Source organism: Cervus elaphus, chromosome 15, assembly GCF_910594005.1.
Source record: "Cervus elaphus chromosome 15, mCerEla1.1, whole genome shotgun sequence".
Lineage (NCBI taxonomy): Eukaryota > Metazoa > Chordata > Mammalia > Artiodactyla > Cervidae > Cervus > Cervus elaphus.
Window position 1 is genome coordinate 28550838 of NC_057829.1, and position 26862 is coordinate 28577699.

The 26862-nt window shown below is 37.0% G+C and overlaps 1 protein-coding gene and 1 non-coding gene across 2 annotated transcripts in view; one reads left to right on the forward strand and one right to left on the reverse strand.

The window, feature by feature from the left end:
* Positions 1-26862, forward strand: part of MCU (mitochondrial calcium uniporter) — a 206310-nt gene that overhangs the window by 176261 nt on the left and 3187 nt on the right. Inside the window, exons 3-7 of the mRNA XM_043925016.1 lie at positions 1734-1904; positions 3003-3107; positions 14242-14402; positions 16071-16274; positions 25956-26072. Of these exons, the coding sequence (XP_043780951.1) occupies positions 1734-1904; positions 3003-3107; positions 14242-14402; positions 16071-16274; positions 25956-26072 (758 nt within the window). The remainder of the gene's footprint in view (positions 1-1733; positions 1905-3002; positions 3108-14241; positions 14403-16070; positions 16275-25955; positions 26073-26862) is intronic.
* LOC122709706 lies at positions 6749-6857 on the reverse strand. Its single transcript, XR_006345680.1, has one exon. It is a non-coding gene; the product is annotated as a U6 spliceosomal RNA (small nuclear RNA).

Genomic DNA, 26862 nt, shown 5'->3' on the forward strand with positions numbered 1-26862 from the left:
AAATAATCATAAAAAGCTTATTCATAGTAGTCAAAACCTGGAAACAATCCACGTGTCAGTCATGGTAAATGGATGAACAAAATTATAGTGTATCCATGTATAGTTAAATGCTACTCAGCAATAAAAACAAATCAACTACTAATGCATGTAACAACATGGATGAATCTCAAAATCATCCAGGTACAAAAGAGTACATGCTATATTATATTATTCCAGCAGTATAAAAGTCTTAAAAAACTGAACATAATCTATGGTGACAAAAATCCAGTCAGTAGTTGCCCAGGGGTTAACTGGAGTGAGGATCAAGAGGATTTGGGGGCTGATGGAAATGTTCTTTATCCTGTCACATCAGAATTCATCAGATATTCATTTCAAATAAGAATGTATTTTGTTATTGATAAACTGTGTTTCAATAAGTGTTAAGTCATGGACAATGTAGTGTGAGGCTTCTGTATTCATTATAGGTGTTATCATTTATTAGACCAGGCAAGGAAAAAATATGTAAATGACTACAGTTATGAAAGTTTAATGCATTTAGAATCTCCAGAACATTGTTCTATGTAGATTTCTTCTCAGCTCTTCAGTTTTAAGGAGTATGAATCCTTACAAACTTTATAGAATGTATCTTTTAATTCTTTTTTTTTAACAAAGCTAATAAATAAACATCATTCATCTAAAAGCAGTGTGTTGTTATGAATGGTTTATTTATTACTCACAACAACTGTATCAGTTAGGGATTAAGTCCATTTGATATATGAAAAAGTGAGGCTCACAGAAGTTACATAATATGTCCAAAGTTAAAGTCAGGATTCCATGCCAGATTTGACTCCATACCCTGTTTTCCTTTTATAGGCTAATGCTAAATTACCGTCTTTAAATGCTTGGTTGCTTGTGTAAAAAATTCTTGTTCAAAATTTATTTGAAAATTCATTTAAAAATGATTTGAAAGAGTTATTCTGACACTTGTTTTAGAGACTAAGGTTCTATAAATTAAGAATTAAGGAATAAGATAAGAAAATAAGGAATTCTGTGCCAAACTGTTGTAGAAAATCCTGTCAGTTGTGTAGCTTATGATAATGTTTCCCTTAATAACTTTTTGTTAATAAGTCCCAAAATGTTGAGCTTTGACTTCTTGCTAACCTCAGGAAAATGTTTAAGAGAACTTAAAAGAAATTGTTTTTATTGTATCATAGCATGTCCACATTGTATAAGAGAATGCTTACTTATCAAGCACCTTGGATATAATATTATATGTACAATAAATAAGAGTTGCTGTCCTTGAGTAAGTCTTACTTATTAGTATACGTTCACATGTTATTCCCCACGAATCCTTGAAAGCTCTGGCTCCCAAGAGCCTTCTCCTACAGGATATAGAATCTGGCCCACCAATCTCTGGCTACTTAATAAAATTTTAGTAAATGGAATCAGGGTTTATATTCACCAATACCAAGAACTTTACCTCAGATTTCTGGGAAAGCCTCTTCTTGACCCACTTAAAAGATAATCCTCTGCATATTTTATTTTTTCTGAAAAGTGATTTGTGTGATAGATATAATCTTCCATAAGCCAATTCCCAGAATCTTCAGTTAAAGCTAAAGGGCATATTCTTGAACCTTTGGAAACATTTTAAACCACACTAATAATAATAAACCCCCATTTAAGAAGATTAATAATATCACTTTAACTTATAATGAAATCTGATTATCATATGATTATGGGTCTTTTTCATTCAGATGTGACAGTGGTGTATCAAAATGGGTTACCTGTGATATCTGTGAGGCTACCATCCCGGCGTGAACGCTGTCAGTTCACACTCAAACCTATCTCAGACTCTGTTGGTGTGTTTTTACGACAACTACAAGAAGAGGATCGGGGAATTGACAGAGTTGCAATCTATTCACCAGGTATAGTCACCTTCATTATTCATTTCCACCCACCCCTTGTTCCCCCTCTAAACTGCTTCTACACACACACACACACACACACACACACACGCGCGCGCGCGCGCTGCAAATGAATCCCATGCTTTTAACTTTGGGACATAATTTTTTGCTTAGCAAATGTCAGGAGAGGCAGTGATTTCTCTCCCAGTTTTTAGAATATGATTGTTCAGTTTTAGCAAGGGTGTATATTAATACACAGGGATCTCATTCAAAAGCACCTCACATATAATGCCATGGGCAAAGATGAGCCATCAATCACATTTTATACTTTTGAGACCTTTTGTCATTACCTTAGGTATAGAATAAACTTATCCAGTAGTTGAGCCATCATCTCTGAAGATATGAAATATTAGGACTTCTTTTTAGATCTTTTCATGTCTTTCACATAAACGTTTATAAAATAAAGACATGTGATTTGAAAGTAATAGAAAATAAGGCACTAAAATTCCCACTTGACATGACATCCATTTCATTTATTTATTTTTTAAGTGCCTTACATTTTTACCACTTTCACTTTGAAAAATTCTAAATGTACAGAAAACATAAAAGCCTAGTACAGTAAGTCCCTGTAGTTTAAATATGCTTAATTCTCAACTCATAATTAATAGATGAACTTGGTGTACTTTGCTCACCCTAGCATCTGCCCCTACTGAATTATTGGCAACTAATCAGTAATTATACTGCAAAGTTCCATATACTAGAAGATGTTTGTTTTTAAACAATCAATTTCCATCATAGACAAGTGGACATCCATGCAGCTCTCCCAGTGACCCTAGGTTTCCAGATGACACCTATGCATGTAATTATTTCATTTGTTCATGAAGTTCTGCCAGAAAAGTACGTTGTTAAATCTTAACAGACTTGAGGCCATGAAAACAAAAAGCCTCAGATAATATAAGCTTTATTTCGCATGGAGTTTGGGGATAAGGCAAAAAGCTAACTGAAATTTAAAAGACATAATTTTAAAATCTATTTTGAGGATTGCTTTCTTTCCTGACCACTCTTGAATAATTATGGACATATGACAAATTAAAATTTTCACATTTAAATTTTTCACAGATGGCGTTCGAGTTGCTGCCTCAACAGGAATAGACCTCCTCCTCCTTGACGACTTTAAGCTGGTCATTAATGACTTAACGTATCATGTACGACCACCAAAGAGAGGTAAAAAGTAACCTTGATAAGGTCAGAGAAACATGAGAAGGGCTTTTGGAAGGAACTTTGTTTTTCCCTGGATAAACTTGAGAAACAGACAGTATTCAAAGAATACTCAAAGTTTTACATATAGGTAGCACTTGGCTAGTATACTGACTAAAACATAGAAACCAGAAGTGTTCTACATAAGTTAAACTCCTTCCCTCCATTAAGCTAAAAGTAACATTATTTTAATGTTATTTGGGGAACCTTTTGTAAACAAATTATGGAACTCCCTGTCCTCTTAAATGTATGTAACAGGAATTAACCCCCCTTTTTTTTGATGACTAGGGGTTAGCAGTCTGAAAGTCAATTATTGTACAATAATAGGTCTTGGGAACTTCTGACATGTATATGCTTTTGTGTGAAAAAGTTAGGATATTTGCCTTAGGTGCAGATTCTAAGAACATGGAAACTCAGGAAACTCAGTAATCAAATATTTTCAAGAACTACTGTTAAAAACCAAAGTTAATGCAAAAAATTCATGATAAAACATCAAAAATTTGAATAAAGACAATCAGTATTACTGATTTTTATTTTCACCCTGCTCTCCAATGTGACTCTGGACAGTACTGATGGTATTAAATAACCCTCTGAAATAGCATTTTGAAGTATGTCTTTTTGGTCATTTTTCTCTCGTTGCCTTGATAGTCAGTCGCTTGCTGCTGTTGTTAATTCCCCTCCTACTACCATCACTGCGTCCATCAGCTTCCCAAGACATTTGTTTTTTTCCATTCTGCTTTTTTGTGTTGTTTTGTTTTTTTGCTGCACAGAATTCTAGTTCCCTGACGAGGAATCAAACCTGTGCCCCCTACAGTGGAATCACAGATTCCTAACTACTGGTCCGCTAGGGAAGTCCCCTCCATTCTTCTTTTGTGAATTGTCCCTAATGTAGAAAAAGTAAAAGCCTAAGTATTGAACGCCTTCCTCAAAACCTGGTCTGCCTCTACCTTTAAATTTTTTCTCTTTTCCTTTTAAGTCATGCTACTTTTCCTCCACTGTGTGTTCTTTCTTCTTTCCTGAACTATGTCCTCATTCTTTGCCATGTTAGTGTTTGCTCACCTTTCCTCTGAGATGCCTTTTCCCTTTTTTCCCATTTCTTCATGTCACAGTCATCAATGTCAAGTCTTCCATGAAGCCTTTCATGATCCTGTTCTTTCTCTGACTCCCAGCCAACCAGAAGTGATCTCTGTCTTCTCTGAATCCTTCTTAATCCTTTTTCTTTTCAAGTGCTCAGAGGGAAGGTCCTGTGATTTTTTTCATACCTGTTGACTTAGGTAATCATTCTATATTGAGTGAATTAAGTGAGTTAAAGTATCCTTTAAATAGTAAGACATTACTAAGTCAGATTTTATTAAGTTGGAATAACTAAACATGTAAACCAAGAATTGTTAGCTATATATATTAGCTATGCTAATACGTTTTTCTTCTTTATTCTCTGATTCTTGAACTAGAAAAGTTCTCTAAAATAGCAGAAGTACAGGCCTTATTTTACTTAGCTTTTTTTGTTGTTGTTGTTTTTTAAATTTGCTCTTTATTTTTTCCCCAGGTTTATTGATATATAATTGACACATAATATTATGTACATTTAAGATACACAGTGTGATAATTTGATACACTTAGGTATTGAGAAGTGATTATCACAGTAAGATTAGTTAATACCTCCATCATTTCACACAGTTACCATTTCTTTTTGATGAGAATACTTGAGGTCTACTTTCTTAGCCACTTTTAAGTATACATTACAGTTTTAACTATAGTCATCATGCTGTACATTAGATCCCCAGAACTTATTCATCTTATAATTATAAAATTAATACCCTTTTACCAACATGGAACGACCACATGATTCAGCAATCCCATTTTGGGGTATATATCCAAAGGAAATAGAATCTCACTAAAATATTAAAAGTTGAATAATGTAGTCTTATGTAAGGTATAACGATCAGGGAAGTAATGATACAAGCTTCCATCTGTTATGTTTTCAAAAACTAGAGGTATTTTAATCAATGAATATTTCCAACCATCTTGTCTGATACTGTGTTTTTTGAATAGAAATGAATATGTTTTAGTTTTTTTTAATAAGACTATTCTCAAGTTGAATAAGGAAAATAAAGGTAAAAACCGAAAAGGGGAGAAATTATATTTGATTCTTTGATAATCAACTTGGTAGCCATATATAACTCTTTGACTTACCTATACCTCAGAACTGTAGAATATCTGTCCACCTTCGCTAGAAGACAGACGTGAAGTTTGCAAGGGTCAGGAGTCTCTAATTCATGGGATAATTGTAAATTGAAATGTGAAATTTGGTAAGCTCATTAGCAGCATTATTATAGAACTTAAAAAGATAATTTTAATATTTAAATCTAGACATCAAAGTTCTCTCAGCTTTGCTTTATTAGCCAATGAGAGATTCAGTCATTATATACCATTTTTCACAGAAGCTTAAATAATACTCCTTTAAGTTTATAAACACTTTTCCCCTTAACTTTTAAAACTGTAGTTTTAAATAGTAAAATATTTAAATAGTTTTAAATAGTAAAACTAAGTATTTTTTTCTTTTGAAAAAATGTAAGTTTTAGGGCTTCCCATGTGGCTCAGTGGTAAAGAATCTGCCTGCCAATGCAGGAGACGCAAGTTTGATCCCTGGGTCAGAAAAATACCCTGGAGGAGGGCATGGCAACCCATTCCAGTATTTGTGCCTGGCGAATCCCATGGACGAAGGAACCTGGTGTGTTCCAGTCCATAGGGTCGCGGAGAGTCAGACACGACTCAGTGACTCAGCACACACACACAAGGTCGTGTTCCCATTGTATTATCTTCCTCTCCCTGTCTGAGGAAGATAATGTGGGCCTTCAAGGTACCATTCTTTTCCAGTTACATTCAGTAAGAAAGCAGTTGAATTTCTGTATTGACAGGGAGGCTGCTTATCCAGAAGAGTAAGCCTACTGGTCTCAACATTGTAACTGTTTTTAGTGAAAGCGCAGTTGGTAAAGAATCCGCCTGCAATGCAAGAGACCCTGGTTCAATTCCTAGGTTAGGAAGATCTTCTGGAGAAGGGATAGGCTACCTGCTCTGGTATTTTTGGGCTTCCCTTGTGACTCAGCTGGTAAAGAATCTGCCTGCAATGTGGGAGACCTGGGTTCAATCCCTAGGTTGGGAAGATCCCCTAGAGAAGGGAAAGGCTACCCACTCCAGTATTCTGACCTGGAGAATTCCATGGACTGTATAGTCCATGGGGTCGAAAAGAGTCGGACACAACTGAGCAACTTTCACTCACAAATGGAGAAAATAAATTGAAAGCACTAGGTTTGGGGTGTTAGATAATGAGAACACTAGGATTTTGTATATACGTCAAGCAGATGGAAAGATATAATTTGTCTAATAAAAGTTAAAATAGTTAATGAAGGAAAACTTTCCCAGAATAGTTTTTTTTTTTCAGATTTCTTTTTTTTAATTAATTTTTTAATTGAAGGATAATTACTTTACAGAATTTGTTGTTTTCTGTCAAACATCAGCATGAATCAGCCATAGGTGTACATATGTCCCCTTCCTCTTGAACCCCCCTCCCGTCTCCCTCCCCATCCCACCCCTCTAGGTTGATACAGAAAAATATGAAACGCTTCATGAATTTGCGTGCCATCCTTGCACAGGGGCCATGCTAATCTTCTCTGTATCATTCCAGTTTTACTATATATGTGCTGCCAAAGTGAGCACCAGAATAGTTTTTAAAGTCTTGACACACAGTTTTATCTACTCATTCCTTACCCTCCTTTAATTTTCGCTTTTCTCTCCTGTTTTTCTTTTCCCTGTGTTCGGGTAGCACTTTAGAACTAAAAATGCTCTATGAACGTTGTACACCAGTAAACTTTAACTTCACACACTTCACCAGGCACTGAGGATAGAGAACTTATTCATGTAGGATCTAATATGGTTATTAGATCCTAATACAGTTATTAGATCACAGGTACTACATAGTACATAGATACCTAAGTACTAACAACTCTTATACCTAACACCAAAATTGGAGGGAAGAGACAGGAAAAAGCTGAAATGGAACAAAGGGGCAGGTCATAGTAGCAAGGCTAGTTGCAAGTTCCATTGCATTCTCTTGGTTACCATAGCTATATATGGCTGGATTCCCCCTCTGACCTCTGCAGGATGAGAGAAGTAGTTATTTTAGCAATTAGATGGTTTTAAACTTCATCTTGGGGCTCCTCTAGTAGCTCAGACAGTAAAGCATCCACCTGCAGTGCAGGAAACCTGGGTTCAATCCCTGGGTTGAGAAGATCCCTTGGAAAAGGAAATGGCAACCCACTCTAGTATTCTTGCCTGGAGAATTCCATGGAGTTGGGAACCTGGTGGGCTACAGTCCATGGGGGCTGCAAAGAGTCTGAAAGTTTTTATAATAAGAAGAATCATTTTGATTGGCACCACTGAGCCCTTTGTCTCTTTTATCCATCCAGAGGATACTGGAGACCTTGCTTCTGTCCTAATAATGTGAATAATTGAGAGAAACAGTTGAACAAACCAAATACCAGTGACTCAAATAGCCAGAGTCTTTTCCAAACCATTATACTAGCTGAAAAGACTGTTTAACCCCTATTATTTTTGCACATCTCTCTATCTTTGTGTACCTTAATTATCCTGGCATTGATGGCATGTGCAGAAACATTAAAAAACATCTTAACTGCATTTTTAGTGAGGCATACTCAAGTCGTCCAGAAGTGTTTCTGTTAAGCCATTAGCAGATTTATCTTCTCTCTTCCTATAATTTCATCTCCAAATATGTGGGCAGATTTTTCAGGGTTGAGGGGTTTGAAGTTGTTTTTCTCTTCCGTGACAATACCGTGGAAGCATATTCTCCCTGTCAGGAAAATCTTAACAAAATAAAGCTAAGTCCCCTGAGTTTGCCAGGGCTTTTCTGATACCTGGTCAGAAAGATAACAGCTCTTTGTTCAGCCAGGTCTAAAACTGGAAATCTGTAAAATTGATCTCCTATGAATTATCATTTGATAATCTTTTCATTGCTGTTTGAAGGTATGTTGGAGCACATAAAATCTTATTTGTTTTGAATACGTAATACATTCACAATGTTCAAATCCCAAAGTCTAAAAATATATAGGAAAAAATTTCTCATTCCTGTTTTACCAGCCACCCTTTTCTCCTCTTACCAGCAAGCATTGTTCTTAGTTTTTTATGCTTCCTGTTAGAGATAGTCAGTTCATTCATAAGCAAGTGTGAATGCATAATCTTTTCCCCTTTTTATGCAAAAAATAGCGTATCATACATACTGCATATGTCAGTCAGGATTCAACTGGGGAAGCAGAGCTCTGAATAATATGGAATAAAAGATCTATTATAGGCATGAGACTATACAGTTGTAGATGAATGTAAAGAAGTAAAAGTCTGTAAAGGGGAGCTTGGAAGATGAGAGAAAAGGTACAAATTTTGAAGTGGTGGCAAATGTGGACAAATGAAAGCTTGCCAGGGAACCTGGAGATTCTGCTTAACTCTTAGGTTAAGGAGAATTAGCAAAAAAGGGCTGGTGGAGAAGTAGCTGAGACAGTGTTATCAAACAGAACTTCTGTAATGATGAAAATGTTCCATTTCTGCACTGTTCAGTATGGTAGCCATCAGTCCTGTGTGCCTATTGAACACTTGAAATGTGACTGGTATGAACGAGAAACTGAATTTTACATTTTATTTCACTTTAATTAATTTAAATAGCCACACATGGCAAGCAGCTACTGTTTTGGACAGCACAGCTCTAGAAGGTGCACCTGGCTGTAGGTGTGAATTTGCTGTTAATCATCAGAGGTGGCAGTTGAGAATAAAGAGCTGGATGCAGAGCCAGGGAGAGCAGGTACACGCTGGCGTCTCCAGGCACCTCTGCACCTGTCTCACTGCCTTCAGAGCTTCTGCAGGGCTTCTGCTTCTCTCTACTTTCCGGAATCTCACTTAAGTCTCTCTGTGGCCAACTCTAGTTCAGAACCACACAGGGAATTTTGGGGAATTGGGGCTATTTAGGGAAACATCATTCCAGTGAAACTAAATGTCAGGATATTAAACCACCAGACTGCTTTTCTTACCTAACAGTGTATTCTGAAAACCTTAAACTACCAGAGCATAAAGAATTCCTTATTCTTTTTCGTAGCTGCTGTCTACTGTATGAGTGTATAAATGTATGTACCCATTCACTTAACTACTTATTTTATAATTTATTGTAACCAAAAAAATCAACGGAGAAACAAACTTGGATTGAGCAATGTTTCTGACTATACCATAAAATACAAAAGAAGCCATGAAAGAAAAGATTGAAATAAAAAATAAATTTTCTACACAGCAGAACTCATAATATGAATATTAGTTTTAAAATAATGTCTTCAGTGAATGACATTTTAATAGAAACTGACTTTTTTTATGAAACAAATACCAAGCCTGATTTCAGATTTTATAGATTTTCAGGTTATGATTGATGACACATATTTGATCATTAACGTCTATGCTTCATTAGGAAAAGGAAGATGAGAGGGTCTATTTAGTTTGCATGTTTGTGTCCTTTCTTCTTTCCTCCCTTCCTCCCTCCCTGGATTGCTAAGCACTTTTAAGTGTAACTATGATTTGAAAGTGGAAATAGAAAAGGAAAGAGCATGAAATAAAAGTCATTGGACAATCAGTCAGATCTTTTGCCACTCCCTTCTAGCTCTGCAATTTTGTGACTATCATTATGAGGTTTCATTAAGGAGAGAAACTAGCTTATATTTGATTTTTCCCCACCACAGTGAGGCTTCCTAGGTGGCTCAGTGGTAAAGAATCCACTTGCCAATGTAGGAGCTGCAGAAGATGTGGGTTCTATCCCTTGTTTGGGAAGATTCCCTGGAGAAGGAAATGGCAACCCACTCTAGTATTCTTGCCTGAGAAATCCCATGAACAGAGGAGCCTGCCCATCTACAGTCCATGGGATTGCAAAGAGTTGGACATGACTGAAGCGATTGAGCATGTGCCTCTGTAGTGAATAGCTCAGTTCAGTTCAGTTCAGTTGCTCAGTTGTGTCTGACTCTTTGTGACCCCATGGACTGCAACACACCAAGCTTCCCTGTCCATCACCAACTCCTGAAGCTTGCTCAAACTCATGTCCATCAAGTCAGTGTTGCTGTCCAACCATCTCATCCTCTGTTGTCCCCTTCTCCTCCTGCCTTCAGTCTTTCCCAGCATCAGGATCTTTTCCAAAGAGTCAGTTCTTTGCATCAGGTAGCCAAAGTATTGGAGTTTCAACTTCAACATCAGTCCTTCCAGTGAATATTCAGGACTGATTTCCTTTAGGATTGACTGGTTGGATCTCCTTGCAGTCCAAGGGACTTTCAAGAGACTCTCCAATACCACAGTTCAAAAGCGTCAGTTCTTCAGTGCTCAGCTTTCTTTATAGTCCAACTCTCACATCCATACATGACCACTGGAAAAACCATAGCCTTGACTAGACGGACCTTTGCTGGCAAAGTAATGTCTCTGCTTTTTAATATGATGTCTAGGTTGGTCATAACTTTCCTTCCAAGGAGTATCTTTTCATTTCATGGCTGCAGTCACCATCTGCAGTGATTTTGGAGCCCCCCAAAATAAAGTCAGCCACTGTTTCCACTGTTTCCCCATCTATTTGCCATGAAGTGATGGGACCGGATGCCATGATCTTAGATTTCTGAATGTTGAGCTTTAAGCCAACTTCTTCACTCTCCTCTTTCACTTTCATCAAGAGGCTCTTTAGCTCTTCTTCACTTTCTGCCATAAGGGTGGTGTCATCTGCATATCTCAGGTTATTGGTACCTAATACAAAAATGTTTGTTAATCTTATCTCTTTAGAACTCAAATTGCTGCTGTTGTTGTTGTTTAGTCTCTGTGTCCAACTCTTTTGCAACCCCATAGACTGTAGCCCACCAGGCTCCTCTCTCCATGGGATTTCCCAGGCAGAAATACTGGAATGGGTTGCCATTTCCTTCTCCAGGGATCTTCCTGAACCAGGGATTGAACCCACGTCTCCTGCATTGGGAGGTGGGTTCTTTACCACTGATCCGCCAGGGAAGCCCATTGAAGAACTCAAATTCCTCACTTGTAAATTATGGATTATATTTATGAGAATATGTGTGAGAGGATTTTGTTAACCATAGATAATTTATACATACCTAAACAATTATCTTTTTGAAAGAGGACTGAGCTTGCAGGAAAATATTAATATTGATATAATAAAAGCCTTATAACTCAGTTCTAGGCCTGGGGATCAGGAGGCGTGGACTTTACCACTTTACTGTGACATTCCAGAGTGCAGTTTTCTGTTTTTGGAACTTCGGAAAGTGTAGAATCATTTGTGAATGTGAGCTGCAGCTTTAGTGCAGAACAGACCCTGTTGACACAGATGACTTCTCGAGCTCAAGGTGTTCTTGCTTTTATCTTTTCCCATTAATGCAGCACACATTCATTGAAGTATGCAAGATACTGTGCTAGGTGCTATAGCCCATATTACTGTATCAGCTCTTTTTTAATCCAATTTGCTACTCTGTTTTGAATTTTTTATTGATTGAATTTCTGTGATAACTCTAGTGAAGGACAACCTTGAAGAATGTTTGAAATACACACATGACTAATTCTTTTTTTTTTTTTTTTACTTTTAGACCATTTTTATTATCACAAAAGAAACTGCATGCCCAATAGCAGTCAGCTCCCACTTTTCACCTCTCAACAGCCGCTTGCTGTTGTTGCTCTTGTTGAGTCGCTCAGTTGTGTCTGATTCTTTGAGACCCCATGAACTGCAGCACGCCAGGCTTCTCTCCCTCTTTCACTGTCTCCCTGAGTTTGCTCAAACTCATGTCCATTGAGACAGTGATGCCATCCAACCATCTCATCCTCTGTCACCCCCTTTTCCTCTTGCCCTCAATTTTTTCTAGCATCAAAATCATTTCCAATGAGTTGGCTCTTCAAATCAGGTGGCAAAGTCTTGGAACTTCAGCATCAGTCCTTCCAGCAAATATTCAGGGTTGATTTCCTTTAAGATTGACTGGTTTCATTTCCCTGCTGCCCAAGGGACTTTCAGGAGTCTTCACCAGCACCACAGTTTGAAAGCATCAATTCTTATGGGCATTTCATATAAATGGAATCATATAATATGTAGCCATTTGTATCTGGTTTCTTTCATTGCATGTGATTTTTAAGTTTCATCCATGTCATGGTATGACATGGTAAAATTAATTTTAATAACTTTTAAACTAGTCTCATGTATCCAAACTATGATTATTTCATTTTATGTATCATCAATATAAAACTTTATTAATGAGATATTTTATATTCTTATATGAAGACTTTTTTTGTGGTGTAGATTTTCTTTAGAGTACATCTCAGTTCAGTATAGTCACCTTTTAAGTGTTCAACAGCCACATGTAGTTAGAGGTTACCGTATTGGGTGGCACAAGTGTTAGATAGGACTCCTGGTTTTAGTTCAGAGCTCTTTTCACTGCATTGTACTTAAAATGTACATTTTTCTGAAGATGTGGAAGCAAATTTTTAGAGAAATTATACTGGAATCTAAAATGAGTTTCACCTAAGCTGCTCCATTCATACCTAATTTTCTTTTTTTTTTAATTAATTAATTTTTAAAAATTTATTTTAATTGGACGCTAATTACTTTACAATATTGTAGTGGTTTTTGCCATACATTGACATGAATCAGCCATGGATTTACATGTGTTCCCCATCCTGAACCCCCCTCCCACCTCCCCATCCCATCCCTCTGGGCCATCCCAGTGCACCAGCCCTGAGCACCCTGTCTCATGCATCTAACCTGGCCTGGTGATCTGTTTCACATATGATAATATACATATTTCAATGCTATTCTGTCAGATCATCACACCCTCGCCTTCTTCCACAGAGTCCAAAAGACTGTTCTATACATCTGTGTCTCTTTTGCTGTCTCGCATATAGGGTTATCATTACCATCTTTCTAAATTCCATATATAATGCATGACTAATTCTGACCATGGCTGATTTTGATTTAGAAGAAGGCTGACCTTCTGCTCCAGTTAACAGAATGTCACGTTTAAGGCTAATAAGATTCTAAAACAGAAGCTTTACTTGGGTGCTTTTTTAAAAATTCTTTGACAGCTAAGATTAGCTGGCTTTCTATTAAATTTTCAAGACATAATTTTTAGAGTTCTGGAAACACATGTTACTCACAGAAGAGGATATTGAATCAAAGAATTATTTAATCATTTACCTTTTCAGTCATTCTCATGACTTTATGCTCTTTCAAGCTTGATATTGAGACCCATACAGCTATTCCATGTCTTTGCCCAAAAGGAATAAATAAAAATTGATATGTTAGGGGGAAAGTATATAGAGGCTAAGATTATTAGGATGATGATATTTTTATTTATACCTTTGTATTTGCAAATTTAAAATACTGTATGTTTTTCCCTCAAGTGTTAGTTACTAAAGGGAAAAAATGACCAATTAAAATGGCAAGACCACAGATAAATTATAGATCAAAATTTTAATAAGCATGATAATAATCAGATTAATTCTAAACTTCTCTACTAGTTTTTAACATATTATTTTAAATTTTTTGTCTTTATCTAATGAAGATTATTATTACTTGTAGCATTTACACTTCCAACAGTATAATGGTGGATGTTGGCTTCCAAATTTTCAAGTTGCCCAAATTTGGAACTTACTTTCTAGGATTTATTGACTCTTCCTTTTTAAAAAGGAACTATCCCTTTCCTTCAATTTAGCACTGCAGGTAGATTCCCTATAGTGGCTGAATCTGCCTTGTTCTTACCACTAATAGCCCTCGGAATAGCAACTCTTTAAGGCAGCAGTCCCCAACCTTTTTGGAACCAGGGACCGATTTCGTGGAAGACATTTTTTCCACAACCAGGGCAGTGGGAGGTTGGGGGGGACAGTTCAGGATGATTCAAGCCCATTTAATTTATTGTGCACTTTATTTCTAATCTAATGCTGCCACTGATCTGACAGGAGGTACTGGTCTATTGCCCCAGAGATTGGGGGCCCTTGAATTAAGGTTTAAATTTTTAAAAAACATAATCTTTTCTTTCAGACCTCTTAAGCCATGAAAATGCAGCAACACTAAATGATGTAAAGACACTGGTCCAGCAGCTGTACACAACGCTCTGCATCGAGCAGCACCAGTTAAACAAGGAAAGGGAGCTTATTGAAAGATTAGAAGACCTCAAAGAGCAGCTGGCGCCCCTGGAAAAGGTGCAGATTCAAATTTCACACTTTTCTCTTCACTAGTATTTTTTCCAGAGCATATATGTTTGCTTTTTTCCCCCTCCAAGTTGTATATAATTGAATTATGTTAATCTGATGAGTTTGGGGAACTGAATCATAAAAATCTTCCAATTAAAGCTATGAAACAACTTTAAAAGAAATAGTTTGGGCCTTGATAATGGACCTAGAGCTTTGAGGCCTGAATATACTCTCATTAACCAGACGTACTACCTTTATGACAAAGGTTGGAATAATTGCTGATCAAGAAGGGTTCTAAGTGAGGTGGATAATCATTTTAGCCAACTTAAGAATTAATATTATATGGAATATCATGCAACTGTTAAAAAGCAATTCAGTAGATCTAATATGCTATAGAAAACTCATATTTTATGAAAAGTAAATTGTAAGATAATGTACACATTAGTGCGTTTTGTTATTGTTTAGTCACTAAGTCGTCCAGCTCTTTCGACTATATCCCCAGGACTATAGTTCACCAGGCTCTCTGTCCATGGGATTTCCCAGACAAATATGCTGGAGTGGGTTGCCATTTCCTTCTCCAGGGAATCTTCCCAACCCAGGGATCGACCCCACATCTCCTGTATTGGCAGACAGATTCTTTAACACTGAGCCACCAGGGAAGCCCATGGTAGTACATACTATGATTCCATTTTTAATTGAAATATATATTACACATATAGCCATATATACACACAGACATACACACACACACACACCCAAAGAAGAAAATAGAAGGGACATATTCCCAAATGCTAATAGAATAATGGGATTATGAATAATTTTTCTTCTTTATACTTTGCTGAATGTTTTACACTGAAGATGTGTCATCCTTTTTTTTTAATAATAATACAAGTATTTCCACTTTAAGAACTAGACTATATTAGAGATTAAGGAGGAGAATAAATACTCTTAATATTGTGCTTTTTTCTTGTTTCCTTAAAAGTAATGAACATACATCTCAAGGTTGTTCTTATTAAATTCAAGACCTTTAGAAATGTTTGAGGAACTATTGTAAAGGGAGATGAAATTTAAACTTTGTATTTTCAAAATGTAAAGCATTTTTTAATGTATCAGCTATAACAAAATAATTATCATCCTTTACTGAATATTTACTTTGTGCCAGGAATTGTCCTACATATTTTACCTGTATTCTCTTATTTAACAGAACAACTCATTAATGAAGTGATGGTAATTCTCAGATCAGGGCCTGAACTCAGCTGTTCTGAATACAGAGTCCATGCTCTGACTCACTGTGCTATTTTGCCCCAGTAGACCTCTTGAGTAAGAAATTAATGATGGATTAAATCTTAAATGCTACAGTGAGAGAACATTAGCCTATTTTCATTTCCCTCTTTCAAAGAAAATCTTGTGATTGGATAAAGACCTATTGAAACTAACTTATTTCACCATATTTTTAGCTACTGGTGTACTAAAAAAATGTTAGTCCTATAAAATATTATTCAGTAAAAACTGCAGATACTATTTAGGAAGACAAACTATATTTTCTAGAATTGAGACTAACTTTTATCTTGATTGCAACCCCTGTTCTTAAGTGTACATAGAACAGTTTAAATAAGAGTTTAAAATTGGTTCTATGTCAAAATGCTTTAGAGTTGACCGATCATGTGCGACCTATAGGTACGAATTGAAATCAGCAGAAAAGCTGAGAAGAGGACCACTTTGGTGCTATGGGGTGGACTTGCCTACATGGCCACACAGTTTGGCATTTTGGCCCGGCTTACCTGGTGGGAATATTCTTGGGACATCATGGAGCCAGTCACCTACTTCATCACTTATGGAAGTGCCATGGCAATGTATGCATATTTTGTAATGACACGCCAGGTAAGAATTCCTTTTCAAGTAACTTTTCGTGACATAGTGAAATTTTGGTTGTCAAAGTAGTTCTCTTTTCTCTCAGATTCTTTATAAGGCCAGTTCCCTTTAAGTAAATCACTTATCCTTTATACACAGTCACTCACATATACACACATATGTGCACATGCTCATGCATGCCAATTATGTATCAGGCACTAGTCTAGGTGCTAGAGATAGAGATATGTAAGACCTGGCTTTGGCCCCCATGGAGAAAACAGACTATTAAGAGAACCATATAAACTGCTAAATTCATAACAATATTATGGTAAGATAGAGAATAAGAAGGCAAAGGAGAAGAGAGGTCAGCTGTAGGATAACTTATTCAGCTCAGTTGGCTTGGCTTTTTATGTACTGTGTAATAAATATAGCAGTCAGATGGGGTAGTTTTTTGTTTTTATCGAATATTTGGAATGGAGAATTGGTGAAAATTAATCAAATAAACAAAACTCTGGGTTACTTCTGAATATATCAGTAGTATAAGTATTTGTTATTGTTATTTTAACGTCAAGGAAGAGAAGTGAAAATTAGATATCTAATCATTATTCTGTTCTTTAACAACCAAGACTCATGTATTAAATATCAGTATCTAGAACTAATTGTTATTGTTGGTGCTATTTTTTTAGTAGCTTGGAAATCCATGGGAAGTATGAGGGATTTATTACTGCTTTATGTGATGCAACCACAGATCCAGGCTCCCTTGAATAAAAATCATTTGAAATAGTTGAGACAGATGAGAAACTTTTTCTATTTTCTTAAGTGGCAAAAGAATTCTGAGAGTTGCTTCTTATGTTTTTACATGGCCTCTGTTGAATGAACATAGATATTTTGTTTCTGTTGTCATTAGACCAATGGTCATAGGCCTGTTTTTTTGAGGGAAAATGAAAGCTCAGGGGTGTTATTTAACCTTCCTGGGCCTCCCAAATTTGTCTAGTGGGCAGAAGAGAGAAAGCACGTTGCTCATGTCCTGCTCTGGTTTGCCCAGCGTCTCTAGCGCTTAACCTGGTGTTTAGCTCTGTTCGTCACTCTATATGAACAGAGCTGGCAACCAGATCAGTCTTACCTAACCACCCCTCTGGGCATGGCTTGCATATGTCTATATGTCTGTCTGCATGTCTTTCCCCCTTTGTCGGCCCTGTCTCTCCCTCATACATCTGTTTGTTGTTGTTTAGTTTCCAAGTCGTGTCTGACTGTTTGTGACCCCCTGAACCGTAGCCCGCCAGTCTCCTCTGTCCATGGGATTTCCCAGGCGAGAAAACTGGAGTGGGTTGCCATTTCCTTCTCCAGAGGATCTTCCCAACCCAGGGATTGAACCCACGTCTCCTGCATTGGCAGGTGGATTTTTAACCACTGAGACACCTCTTTAATGGGTTCTTTTTATCAGTTGAAATCTAGACTCCTTAGCCAATGTTCATAACTGGTTGCTGTCCTTTCCAAATGCCTCTGAACTCATCTGTGTATGTACTAGGTATTTTAAACACAGTAAATTACAGTTGTCCCTTGAACCTCAGGGTTTAGGGACATCAGCCCTCTGTGAAGTAAAAAAAAAAAAAAAAATCCACATATAACTTACAGTCGTCCCTCCGAATCCATGATTCCTCTGTATCCATTGTTTCTCCATACCCATGGTCCCACATCTGGAGATTCACCTGACTGTGGATCATGTAGTGCTATAGTATTTACCATTGAAAAAAATCCACATATAAGTGGACCTGTTCAGTTCAAACCCATGTTGTTCAAGGGTCAACTGTATAGTCTTTGAATGTGTTAGTTGCTCAGTCGTGTTGGACTCTTTGTGACACTCCAAGGACTGTGGCCCTCTAGACTATCAAGATTGCCGGGAGAAATATCAATAACCTCAGATATGCAGATGACACCACCCTTATGGCAGAAAGTGAAGAAGAACTAAAGAGCCTCTTGATGAAAGTGAAAGAGGAGAGTGAAAAAGTTGGCTTAAAGCTCAACATTCAGAAAACTAAGATCATGGCATCCGACCCCATCACTTCATGGCAAACAGATGGGGAAACGGTGGCTGACTTTATTTTTGGGGGCTCCAAAATCACTGCAGATGGTGACTGCTGCCATGAAATTAAAAGACGCTTACACCTTGGAAGGAAAGTTATGACCAGCCTAGACAGCATATTAAAAAGCAGAGACATTACATTGCCGAGAAAGGTCCATCTAGTTAAGGCTATGGTTTTTCCAGTAGTCATGTATGGATGTAAGAGTTGGACTGTGAAGAAAGCTGAGTGCCAAAGAATTGATGCTTTTGAACTGTGGTGTTGGAGAAGACTCTTGAGAGTCCCTTGGACTGCAAGGAGATCCAACCAGTCCATCCTAAAGGAGATCAGTCCTGGGTGTTCATTGGAAGGATTGATGTTGAAGCTGAAATTCCAATACTTTGGCCACCTCATGCGAAGAGCTGACTCATTGGAAAAGACCCTGATGCTGGGAAAGATTGAGGGCAGGAGGAGAAGGGGACAACAGAGGATGAGATGATTGGATGGCATCACCAACTCAGTGGACATGAGTTTGCGTAAACTCCGGGAGTTGGTGATGGACTGAGAGGCCTGGCGTCCTGCGGTCCATGGGGTCGCAAAAAGTTGGACATGACTGAGCAACTGAACGGAACTGAACTGAAACTATCCTACTGTATGGTCTCTATTTCCCCAAAATGCCCTGAGTTTTCCACCACTTCCTTCCTTCATATCATTCTATTAACTGGAAAGGTTTTCCTTGTTGATCTATACCTGTCATCAAGATTTACTTGTGAAAGTGTGAAAATGGTAGTCACTCAGTCGTGTCTCTTTGTTACCCTGTGGACTGTAGTCCTTCAGGCTTCTCTGTCCAGGGGTTCTCCAGGCAAGAACAGTGAAGTGGGTTGCCATGCCCTTCTCCAAGGGATTTTCCTGACCCAGGGATCAAACCCAGGTCTCACGCTTTGCAGGCAAATTCTTATACCATCTGAGGTTTACTTAAATGCTTATTTTTCATTAATATTTGACTACTTCCTTGCAGCCCATTTTGATCTCTCCTTCCTCTGAATTCCTTTGGCACATGGTGCCTCTCATTTCATTCATCCTATGCTATCTTGTATTATAATTATTCCTGTTCAGTGTCTTGTCCCCTCTACTAGACTGATAGTTTTTGAAGCAAGGTGTCCAATTTTTATTTCCATACCATGCCTAATAACAGTGCCTATCTGTCCTGTTTAAATGCTGAACTGCTGTGATTCCTCAACATTTTTGCTGCCCCCAAGTGACTGGTTGCAAAATAGCAGTAGTAAACAGTTTAGTCTTGTGAATAGGAAAACATTGACCAAATTGAATGTAAAATATTCTTCCCCATATCAGTTCCATAAATTAACACCGATGAAGCAAAAGCCTATTCAGTAGCGTTTAAACTATTGAATAAGCATTTATTAGCAACCTAAATAGATTCCAAAGTGTATTAAGTTCCAAAGAATTTTTATAAGATGACAAGTTCCTTGAGATCATAAAATCAAGTAGAATATTGAATTTTACTAATATTTCAGTGAGACCTGAGTACCACTTTCTATCATATGAAAAAGGAGCCTGACAATAAGAAGTTGCCATAAGAAAAAGTTACTTCAGCAGGCATGTGAACCACTATTCAATACCCTAGCCCAAGTGTTTTCAACAAAAGGGATGTCACCCTCAAGGAGGCAAAAATTGGTTCTTGAGGAGTAAAACATCTTGGAAATTACAACAGATAAATGGATACCACAATATATCTGTGGTATTAAAACCTCTCGGGGAGAAGAGGCAGCTAAGGGGAAAATATCTAAAAAGGCAACTTGAGGTAATGATGAAAAAGGATTAAGAAACACTGACCTAGCCTTTGATACCCTTTGTCATCTCAGTTCCAACATTCATGCTTTATGTTCTGTTATTCCAGCAAACTACTTCAGTGACTGCTCAGGACCTCCTTATAATAAAAATTAGTACGCCTAGACCTTTAGGCTCCTGGCATCTCTCTTGTTTCGGTCACCTCCTCGTGTGTTGCTCCCTTTCTGCCCCAGTTAGACCGTACTGCCATCTATTCAGTCTCCACTCCCTTGTCTTTCCATTACATGTGCTCTGTAAACTCCTAATCTGGGGTGATTCTAGCCATTTACCCTACATGCAGGCTACTGAGCATTGCTAGAGAAAAATCATCTGATAGTATGGAATGGGCAACTGCTTGTGTTTCTCATTAGATTTTCTTCCCCCATAGAAAATTATTAGTTACTTCAAGACTTCACATCAAGCTCCTCATCCCACCTTTAACTTTGCCTTCTACTTCTCCTAGAAAATTGAGCTTAACAGATAGAAGCTTTCTAATTCCTAAACTCTGTTAGTTTAATAGTATCCTTACTGACTCTTTTATACTATTTCCTTAAATTCAAATAAGAGGTGGCATTTTCCTGATCAGGGCTAGCTCTTCTGCCTCTTCTTAATCTTATTACCTCCTTCCAGAATCTTACCCCAGTATATATTTTTTGTGTGTTCTCTATGCTACCAAACTCTCCCTCTCTGACTCTCTTTCCTTTATAATAAAGCTCTCCATGTCTTTCTTCTCAGTTATTATCAAATCACCAAGTTTCTAGAATAGAGTCTAGCATGCAGTTGCTTAGTAAATGTTTGTTGCCCAAGAGAGGATACATGGACTAGATCTGAATAAATTGAATTAGTATATACATTTATATCCTTACCACAGATAAGTAAGTAGCCTAGTCACAGCAACTTAGGTGAAAGTAGAGGGCTTTCTCTCAAGTGTTTAATCCAGCATTTGTCCCTTTGGTCAATATTATTTGATCCAGATCATGATTCTGTCTTTTTAACAAGCTTCCACAAACCCCTCAACTACTGTTCATTTGTTGTCTGTCATCCTCAGTAATTAAATATTTACTTCTGTTTCCAGTTGTGGCATACTAGGTAATCAGAACAATGCTCTCGTTAGGAAATGTTAAAATAGTTAAACAAAACATAAAACACATCTGCCTGTAGATTCTAGAGAACACACAGGATAACAAAAATTACCAGGCAAGGACCAGAAGAAGAGAAGTCTGAGTGAGGTGAGTCTGGTGTTTAGGTGTCCTTTTTCCTCTGGGGATTTATACTGATTAAAGGCTGAGAGGCCAAGAAGCTGAGCCATACTTGATAGCCTAAAAGGACCAAAACCATAGACATTCGTGTCCAGGGATTGCTGAAATAGGTTGAAACACGTTTGCTTTGATTTGGAATTTTAAAGGCCACCATTGTAGAATAGAAGAACCTGTTCTTTCAGTCATCCCAGTGTTGTAAATTGGATTGAAGTAGTCCTGGAATACTGGAAATCCCATAGTGCTAATCTCACAGGTTCCAGGCAGAAGAAAATATTAATCTCCCTGGGAGGAGATAACATTATCCTAAGCATAAATACAGAGTTAAACATACAATAAAAAATAAACAGATACACAAGAAAATACCTACAAAAACAATAGATGTTTGAAACACAGTAGGAAATCTAGTAACTGCATTTATCAGACAAAGCCTTTAAAATGATTATATTTACTATATTCAGGGAGATAAAAGGTAAGGTTGAGAATATTAATAGATAACTTGACTTTTTTAAAAAACTAACGAAAATTCTAGAGAACAAATTTAATGGATTGATTTAACTGCAGAGTAGACATAAGTGGGATATAGTGACCTGGAAATAAATCAGAAGAAATAAATATGGAAAGACATAAAGATGTAAAATACAGGAGGAGGTAAGAGGTATAAGGATAAAGTGAAAAGGCCTAATACATTTTTAATTTTCTTAGTATCTCAGAAGGAGAGGAGAAAAAGAATGGGAACAAACAATATTTAAAGAGCTGATGACTGAGAGTTTTCCAAAATAATGAAAGACATTAATTTATAGATTTAAAAATTCTGTCAAATACCAACCAAGATAAAGGAAGAGAAGCCCACATTTAGACACATCAGAAGTAAAATTGCAAAAGACAAAGACAAAGAAGAAATCTTAAGAGAAGCAAAAGAAGAAAAAGAAAGGATTGCCTTCAGAGGAGTCACTGTTAGATAGCATGTCAACCACAGAAATGAAGGTAATCTCAACCACCAGAAGGTAATAGAATGGTACCTACAATGTGTTGAAAGAAAATAACTGTCAACCTAGGATTCTATACTCAGCAAAAATATCCTTCCAAAATAAAGGTTAGATAAAGATGTTTCCAGACAAAGGAATAGAGAACTTGTCACCTGTAGATCTGTACAAAGGAAATACTAGAGGTTGTTGTTCTTTGGGCAGAGGAAGGTTATCACAGATGGAAAGTCAAAAAAAGCAGGAAGGAATGAAGAGCAATGAAAATGGTAAATCTGTGAATGAATCTAAATGAATATTAAATGGACTTCCCTGGTGGTCCAGTGGTTAAGAATCCACCTGTCAATGCAGAGGACGCAGGTTTGATCTTTGGTCCAGGAAGATTCCACATGCCACAGGGCAGCCAAGCCCATGCACCACAACTCCTGAGCCCATGTGCCACAACTACTGAAGCCCGCACACCCCAGAGCCTGTGCAGCGAGAGAAGCCACCACAGTGAGAAGTCCATGCACCACAGCTAGAGAAAGCCTGCGTTCTGCAACAAAGACACAGCACAGGCAAAAAATAATAATAAATGAATGTTAAATGTGTAAAAAAACCTAATAAACTCTTACAGAATTTAAAATACAGAAAAAACTAAAACATACAAAAATAGCATATGTATAAAATAGCATATGTATCTGGAGGGGATAAGTGAACTTGAAGTGTTTTAATGTCCCTTTGTTGCCTAGAAAAAGGGTAAAAGTACCACTTCCATTCCACTTTTACCTTTGGTCCTAGCCAGTGCGGAAGGCAAGAAAAAGATACAGTGGATGAAAATATTGGAAAGAAAAACAACTGGCATGATTCATAGATTTTGCACATAGAAAAATTTTAAAAACATATATAGATAACTGATTAGAATTCATAGGTGAGTTTCATTAAGGTTACTGGATACAAGGTCAGTGCACATAAATGAGTTACATATCTATATGCCAACCTCAAATGGTTAGAAAATGAAAGCTTTTTAAGAAGATGCAACTTAAAATGGCCTTTAAAAATAAATCATGCAAAAGATGTACAAGATGTCTATGTAGAAATGCATAAAATTAAAGGAGATTTAATAAATGTAATGATACTACATGTTCATGGACCAGAAAAGTAAATACTGTAACAATGTTGGTTCTCTCCACATTGATCTGTTAGATTCAGTGCAACCCCAGTTAGAATCCTGATAAGTTTGGGATTGGGGGAAGAGATTTGATTAAGCTACTTCTAAAATTTATATGGAAATAAAAAGACTAAGAATAGTCAATAAACTCTTGAAGAAAGACTACATAAAAGGATTTACTGTATCAGATATGAAGACTACACCTTTAGCAGTCTACAGTACTACTACAGAGGACACCACGGTACTACAGTGATTAAGACAGTGACTCAGGGATGGACAAATAGTCCAGTGGAACAGAAGAGAAAAGTAGAAACAGTCCTAGTGTAAATGGACTTTTGATTTTAAAAAATGGCACTGCAGAGACAAAGTCTTTTGGTAAATGGTGCTAGGACAATTGATTGTCCATATAAAAAAAAGAAATGACCCCATCCTTATTCTATAAACAAAAATTAATTCCAGATGGATTGTTGATCTAAATGTGAAAGGTAACATGATGAAGCTCCTGGAAAATAATAATATAGAAGAATATCTTAATTACTGTGGATTAGAAAATAACTTTTTACACAATAAAAAGTGCTAACCATAAAAAATAGGAATAATAAATTAGGCTGTATTAACATTAAGAACATCTTTTTACTGAAGAGCACCATTAGGAGGGAGAATGAGCTGGGAGGAGATGTTTGCAGTATGTATATCCAACAAAGGATCCATATATATTAACAAATCCTACAAGCCAATAAGAAAAAGACAGAAAGTCCAGATATGCACAGGCACTTCTAAAAGAAGATATGCAAATGGCCAGTAATATAAAAGAGGAAATGAAAAAGCCTCAGCCTCATGAGTGATCATGAAAATGCTGTATATCATCAAGAGAGGAAAAACATGTGTCCACATAAAAATTTGTACACAAATGTTCATAGCAAGATTATTCATAATAGCCAAAAAGTGGGAAAACCTAAATGTCTATCAATTGACAAGTAGGTAAATAAAATGTAGCATATCCATTCAATGAGATCTTATTTGGCAATAAAAAGAAATAATGTACTGATACATGAAACAAACAAACAAAAAAAAGAAACAAACAAACAGATGAGCCTTGAAAGAAGCCAGACACAAAAGGCTATATGTTGTATGATTCCACTTATGAGATATCCAGAATAGGCAAATCTATGGAGACAGAAAGTAGACAGGTAGTTAACCTAGAACTGGAAGTATGGAGGGAGATCAGATGTGATATTAAAGGGTATGGGGTTTCTTTGGGGGGTGATGAAAATATTCTAAAATTTTCTGTAGTAATGATCGTACAATTCTGTGACTGTGCTAAAAAAGCACTATTACACCTTAAATAGGTAAATTATATGGTATCTCAAGTAAAGTGGTTTTTAAAATGTAAGGTAGGGCTTTCCTGGTGACTTATGAATCTGCCTGCCGGTACAGGAGACACAAGTTCAGTCCCTGGTTCAGGAAGATCCCACATGCTGTGAAGCAAGTAAGCCTGTGCACCACAACTATTGAGCCTGTGCTCTAGAGCCCCCGAGCCACAACTACTGAGCCCCCAAGTGCCCTAGAGTCTGTGATTCACAGCAGGAGAAGGTTCCACAGTGAGAAGTCTACACACTGCAACTGGAGAGTAGCCCCTGCTCTCTGCAATTAGAAAAAAGCCTATGCAGCAACAAAGCCCCGGCACAGCCAAAGATAAATAGATAAACAAAATTTTATAAAATAAAATATGAGGTAGTCATGTAAATAATATAATTTAGGAATTTGGGATTAACATACACACACTACTATATATAAAACAGATAAGCAACAGGGACCTACTGTATAGCACATGGAATGATACTCAGTATTTTGTAATAACCTATATCTGAATCACTGTGCAATGCACCTGAAACTGGTACACACAAAAGATGAACATCACAAACATGATAGTGAGTGAAAGTAGCCATACACATTGCGTACTATCTGACTTCATTTTTGTTCATGTAAAATTTTAAAACCAGGTGAAACTGATCTGTAGAGCTCAGGAAGATGTGTTTTAAGTAAGAAAACTATAAAGAGAGCAAGAAAACAGATACCACGAAAGTCGTGATAGTGATTATTTTGCAGGGGAAGAAAGGGTGAGTAACTGGACAGGGGCAGGAAGGAGGCTTCTGAGTTACTGGCAGTTATTACCTGGTGATGATTAACGTTTATTATGTGATGATGATCCTTTAGGAAGTACATTTTTGTTTTGTGTACTCTTCTGTGAGTGTTGTCACAATAAAAAAATTTTAAGAAATAAATATTTAACATAGCACATGTCAGTAGTATATATGCAATCATGTGTACTGAATCTAATCAATAGTAAGTGCTTATTTTGTGACGATAGTGTGCTAAGGACTAATAATTTAATTTTTCTTTTATTTTTGTAGGAATATGTTTATCCAGAAGCCAGAGACAGACAATACTTATTATTTTTCCATAAAGGAGCCAAAAAGTCACGTTTTGACCTAGAGAAATACAATCAACTCAAGGATGCAATTGCTCAGGTAAGTTTTCCAAAAATGAAAGGAAACCCCAGCCCCATCTTGTACAGTGGTGGCATCATCATCTATAATCACACTACTTAAATGGGTAAACTCTGAAAGAATGATCCAGTCCTCTTCTTCCTATGCAAATTATTCCTCAACCAGTAGAAATGACTGTTTTAAAATATACATCTCTCCAGGAAGTTGTATATAACACAAGCAGGTATTATATAACACAAGAAAAGATAATGTGTCCCATCTATCCTGTTAACACTAGCATATTGAAATTTTTAGACCTATTTTTAGTTTTTTAGTTTTCGTATCTTTACCTTTCTGTCTGTTTTTACCTTTCTCTCTTTTTTTAATCTTTCTACAATTGACCCCCAAGATCTCTCACCTAAAATGTGTGGTAGCAATGGGGCAAAAATAAAATCCAGGTAAAAGAGAGACTACTAGAAATTTTTGCCAGGTGCAAGTCAGAGGTTATTGAGCTACTGGACACTTTTTTAAAAGATTGGTATTTTATTTCTCATAACAGTTACCTCTTTCACATTTCTGATTATGCCTCCCCCTCACTCTGATATCTTTGATTTGGTTAAGAAATGCTCATTCCTTTTCTTGGCAGTCTTTTATGACTTTAGAGGTTTTTTAAAACCTCAGGAAACCATTCCCTTCTCTTCAAAGTTTAATTATCTTCTCTGGACCTTCTCCACCTTCTCTCTCCCTTTGTGATGATGGGGTTTGCTCTGAATAGGTTTACTTTGTCTTCCTGCCTCGGCCTAAGTGAATTCTTACCTTCTGTTGCTGTGTG